Source organism: Lottia gigantea (genome assembly GCF_000327385.1).
Source record: "Lottia gigantea unplaced genomic scaffold LOTGIsca_194, whole genome shotgun sequence".
NCBI classification, from domain to species: Eukaryota; Metazoa; Mollusca; class Gastropoda; family Lottiidae; genus Lottia; species Lottia gigantea.
The window spans coordinates 121,527-127,544 of NW_008708376.1; the positions used below are offsets into that span (position 1 = coordinate 121,527).

Here is a 6,018-nt window from a genome sequence, read left to right on the forward strand (position 1 = left end):
GCAGAAACATTAGAGAACATCTCTCTCCCTTTTGGGAAAGGTTTCCCTCCGCCCCCCCCCCCCCCCCCCCTCTTTCCTCCCTCTTTTCTCACTTTCTTTTTTTCTTTCAGGTATTCGAGTTTTCCAACAGATAACAGATAATCTAACCAAACCAAACCAAATCAACGACTACCATTCGACTACCAATCAATAAGAAATACCATGATCAGAACGAGTTTGGAAGAATGAAGGGGACCGAGTAACTCACGCCACACCATCCAGGGCCGAGTTTCACTGCCATGTCATTCGACCCGACCAGATCTAACGAAGAATCAACAACTAAACCAACAACACCCAATCATCCAATTTGATCCAATCCAACTACCAACTACTACGACTACCAACAACTACCTAGTCTGTGATATCAGCATCCGCTGGAAGCGAACGTTAACTCGTCATCTACCTACCTACCTACCTTTTCTATCATTATTATTTTGTACTTGATAAAGATTCCTGTATGTGAATGGAAACGTTGCAGACATTAAAGGAAGGAGTAGTATATCCATAATAGTGTTTCTTATTTAATGTTCTATCTACTTCTAAATGTCACTTAGAGATCAAATTATACAGACAGCTGAAATGGACCCCAATCAGCTGGTAAAGTAAATATAAAGATGACTATTCAGATAGCTAAATAAAAATTTAGCGCAATCAGCTGGTACAATAGATATTTAGACAACTATACAGATAACTAAAACTGAGCTCTATCGGATAGTAAAAGAGATGTTTAGATGACTATACAGATAGCTGAAATAGAGCTCTATCAGCTGATAAAAGAGATATTTAGACAACTATACAGATAACTAAAACTGAGCTTTATCGGATAGTAAAAGATATGTTTAGATGACTATACAGATAGTTGAAATAGAGCTCTATCAGCTGATAAAAGAGATATTTAGACCACTATACAGATAACTAAAACTGAGTTCTATCGGATAGTAAAATAGATATTTAGACAACTATACAGATAACTAAAATTGAGCTCTATCAGCTTGTAAAATACATCTTGAAGCTCTGTTAGCTGGTAAGATAAATTTACATACCCCTAGTGACGACATCCTATTGTTTCGCAAAGGCTAGAGATTCAAATATGGATTGGGCTCAACTAACCGTCACGATATCATGTCTGTATATCACGTCCGAGGAACTTGTAGGGTCAGATGGCCGGGCTAATGAGTCATCTATCATTTTTATACCTGACCGTGATATGAGCTGTCGTACCCAAATACCTATCATCATTACAATCACCAACATCGAAATGGTTTGATAATCGATACATTGTTATACAGATTTTCATATATCACGAATAGTTTAAATTTGTTTGATCAAAAATTGGAGAAGATACGCTTTGATAACTCTCACTTATTTTGTTTACTAATTGTATATATTAATGTTCCATTGGTAGAAATGATGCATAAACATTTCATCACAAAAAATATTTGCATATTATAGATAACAACGTTGATAACTCTTATTCATATGACTAACTGCATATATAATATACAAAAGTTTTTGTATTGATTAGCTCCTAGTTATTTTGAATATGAAATAAATATTCCCTGTCATGAATGCATTAAAACCGCCATTTTCTTTTATGGCGTGACGTCATGTCGTAGATAGACGATAATAAAATGGCGACATTTCAAGTGTGAGGATTGCTCTTCCTCGTGACGAGAATAAACTCTCTCTCTCTCTCCCTCTCTCTCTCTCTCTCTTTGTTCTGTTCTATTGGTTGTCTTCGTTCTGAGCTATGAGGTGTATTCGTTCTGTTCTATGGGATTTCTTCGTTCTGTTCTTTAAGGTGTCTGTGCCGCGGAGCATACATTGTTTGTACAATTTTTAAATCTAAAATTGAGTAAATACCTCATACACTTTCAAACATCTATTTTATTTTTTAAACTTCATTTCAATTATAAGACAATTTGAAAGAGGCAGAGAAAACCCGACATACATTTCTTTGTATAAAGTCTTGTCCACACGACTTGCAAAGGCTGGGCCGAGCTGGGTCATGTTGGTGCAATTCTTTGCTATTTATTTTTTCTGATGTACCGACAAAAATAACATAAAAAGTTACTTTGTGTAGACCGGGCTCTTGAATAAAACACACACATTGTTATGGATTGTTAGTTTTTAAGATAATATCTGTTCAGTAGGGGGCTTAAAATGTTGTATATATTCTGAATCAAATCTTGCATTCAACACTGTTTCCACAAGCCTTGAAGAGTCAACTGTCAATAGCTATGAATGACCTATTATGCTCCGTGCTTTTGCTGTCCGTTACAACACTGATTCTTATTGATGCCGGTAAATATTGATACTTTTTATGTTACGATTGTATAAATCTATGATTTTATATTTTCTATATTGAATAAGACCTAAAGTTTAATCAGCATTTTGATTGTAGTTGGAATGTCATTGTGGTTCATTTCAATAAATAATTTCAGCTAAGTGACTCTCCGAAAAGGTTGATCAGTTGATAAACGTAGTCGCAGATTCGCATCCGGTGTTTTGTCGAGCATGCCCTAACTCGACAGCAACACCTGGCACAATACTATTTTTATTCAATGAAGCTTTTGGAATCAAGAGCTCAAGGTGTATAGGTGAAACAAATGTGAAAATTAATGAAACATCTAACTGCCTCTGTCATAAATGAACACATTATTATTTCAGTTAAAAATATCATCATAAATATAAAATGATAATTTCAGATTGCTCAAATTATCCTGACGTTAAGAACGCATATTTCAACGAGGACGACAATTGTGTTGATATTTCTATTACGTGTAATGAAAAGTATACCATGAAACAAATGATAAAATGTGAAGATGGAGAGTGGAAATATCAAGAACCATATTGTGAACCTCAAGGTATGACAGGTATATTTTCTTTGTGAATATCAAACAAGAGAAAATATTTTAACAATCAATGTCATAACTGAATGAAATTTTTGCATCATGATTAGAGCGAAAAAAAAACCAAAATCCTTAAAGAGAAAGAGACAAAATATTGTTGTACAACATTAACCACAATGTCCTAAGCCTTATTATTTGGAAAACCTTACTACATTATAATTAAATTATAATTCCGATGAAGGTGTGAGAATCATATTGAAACGTTGAAAGTAATAAATTTTCTAGAAGTATTATTATATTCCTGAGTGTGAGAACCACATTGAAACATTGAAAGTAATAAATATTCTAGAAGTATTATTATATTCCTGATGACAGTGTAAGAATCATATTGAAACGTTGAAAGTAATAAATATTCTAGAAGTATTATTATATTCCTGATGATGGTGTGAGAATCATATTGAAACATTGAAAGTAATAAATATTCTAGAAGTATTATTATATTCCTGATGATGGTGTGAGAATCATATTGAAACATTGAAAGTAATAAATATTCTAGAAGTATTATTATATTCCTGATGACAGTGTAAGAATCACATTGAAACATTGAAAGTAATAAATATTCTAGAAGTGTTATTATATTCCTGATGATGGTGTGAGAACCACATTGAAACATTGAAAGTAATAAATATTCTAGAAGTATTATTATATTCCTGATGATGGTGTGAGAACCATATTGAAATGTTGAATGTAATAAATATTCTAGAAGTGTTATTATATTCCTGATGATGGTGTGAGAACCACATTGAAACATTGAAAGTAATAAATATTCTAGAAGTATTATTATATTCTTGATGATGGTGTGAGAACCATATTGAAATGTTGAAGTAATAAATATTCTAGAAGTATCATTATATTCCTGATGATGGTGTGAGAATCATATTGAAACATTGAAAGTAATAAATATTCTAGAAGTATTATTATATTCCTGATGACAGTGTAAGAATCATATTGAAACATTGAAAGTGATAAATACTCTAGAAGTATTATTATATTTCTGATGACAGTGTAAGAACCATATTGAAACATTGAAAGTAATAAATATTCTAGAAGTATTATTATATTCCTGATGAAGGTGTGAGAACCACATTGAAACATTGAAAGTAATAAATATTCTAGAAGTATTATTATATTCCTGATGATGGTGTGAGAATCATATTGAAATGTTGAATGTAATAAATATTCTAGAAGTATTATTATATTTCTGATGACAGTGTAAGAATCATATTGAAACATTGAAAGTAATAAATATTCTAGAAGTATTATTATATTCCTGATGATGGTGTGAGAACCATATTGAAACGTTGAAAGTAATAAATATTCTAGAAGTATTATTATATTCCTGATGATGGTGTGAGAACCATATTGAAACATTGAAAGTAATAAATATTCTAGAAGTATTATTATATTCCTGATGATGGTGTGAGAACCATATTGAAATGTTGAAGTAATAAATATTCTAGAAGTATCATTATATTCCTGATGACAGTGTAAGAATCATATTGAAACGTTGAAAGTAATAAATATTCTAGAAGTATTATTATATTCCTGATGACAGTGTAAGAATCATATTGAAACGTTGAAAGTAATAAATATTCTAGAAGTATCATTATATTCCTGATGACAGTAACAGAACCACATTGAAACATTGAAAGTAATAAATATTCTAGAAGTATTATTATATTCCTGATGATGGTGTGAGAATCATATTGAAACGTTGAAAGTAATAAATATTCTAGAAGTATTATTATATTCCTGATGACAGTGTGAGAATCATATTGAAACATTGAAAGTAATAATATTCTAGAAGTATTATTATATTCCTGATGATGGTGTGAGAACCATATTGAAATGTTGAAGTTATAATATTCTAGAAGTATTATTATAATCCCGATGATGGTGTGAGAATCATATTGAAACATTAAAAGTAATAAATATTCTAGAAGTATTATTATATTCCTGATGATGGTGTGAGAACCACATTGAAACATTGAAGTAATGAATATTCTAGAAGTATTATTATATTCCTGATGATGGTGTGAGAACCATATTGAAATGTTGAAGTAATAAATATTCTAGAAGTATTATTATATTCCTGATGACGGTGTGAGAACCATATTGAAATGTTGAAAGTAATAAATATTCTAGAAGTATCATTATATTCCTGATGACAGTAACAGAACCACATTGAAACATTGAAAGTAATAAATATTCTAGAAGTATTATTATATTCCTGATGACAGTGTAAGAATCATATTGAAACGTTGAAAGTAATAAATATTCTAGAAGTATTATTATATTCCTGATGATGGTGTGAGAACCATATTGAAATGTTGAAAGTAATAAATATTCTAGAAGTATCATTATATTCCTGATGACAGTAACAGAACCACATTGAAACATTGAAAGTAATAAATATTCTAGAAGTATTATTATATTCCTGATGAAGGTGTGAGAACCACATTGAAACATTGAAAGTAATAAATATTCTAGAAGTATTATTATATTCCTGATGATGGTGTGAGAATCATATTGAAATGTTGAAAGTAATAAATATTCTAGAAGTATTATTATATTTCTGATGACAGTGTAAGAATCATATTGAAACATTGAAAGTAATAAATATTCTAGAAGTATTATTATATTCCTGATGATGGTGTGAGAACCATATTGAAATGTTGAATGTAATAAATATTCTAGAAGTATCATTATATTCCTGATGACAGTGTGAGAACCATATTGAAATGTTGAATGTAATAAATATTCTAGAAGTATCATTATATTCCTGATGACGGTGTGAGAACCACATTGAAACATTGAAAGTAATAAATATTCTAGAAGTATTATTATATTCCTGATGACAGTGTGAGAACCATATTGAAATGTTGAATGTAATAAATATTCTAGAAGTATCATTATATTCCTGATGACAGTGTGAGAACCATATTGAAATGTTGAATGTAATAAATATTCTAGAAGTATCATTATATTCCTGATGACGGTGTGAGAACCACATTGAACATTGAAGTAATAATATTCTAGAAGTATTATTATATTCCTGATGATGGTG

General features: G+C 30.5%; 1 protein-coding gene across 1 annotated transcript in view; it reads left to right on the forward strand.

The window, feature by feature from the left end:
* Positions 1–6,018, forward strand: part of LOTGIDRAFT_174401 (hypothetical protein) — a gene marked incomplete at both ends in the record, with an annotated part of 10,518 nt that overhangs the window by 422 nt on the left and 4,078 nt on the right. Inside the window, one exon of the mRNA XM_009052991.1 lies at positions 2,748–2,915. Coding sequence (XP_009051239.1) covers positions 2,748–2,915 — 168 coding nt within the window. The remainder of the gene's footprint in view (positions 1–2,747; positions 2,916–6,018) is intronic.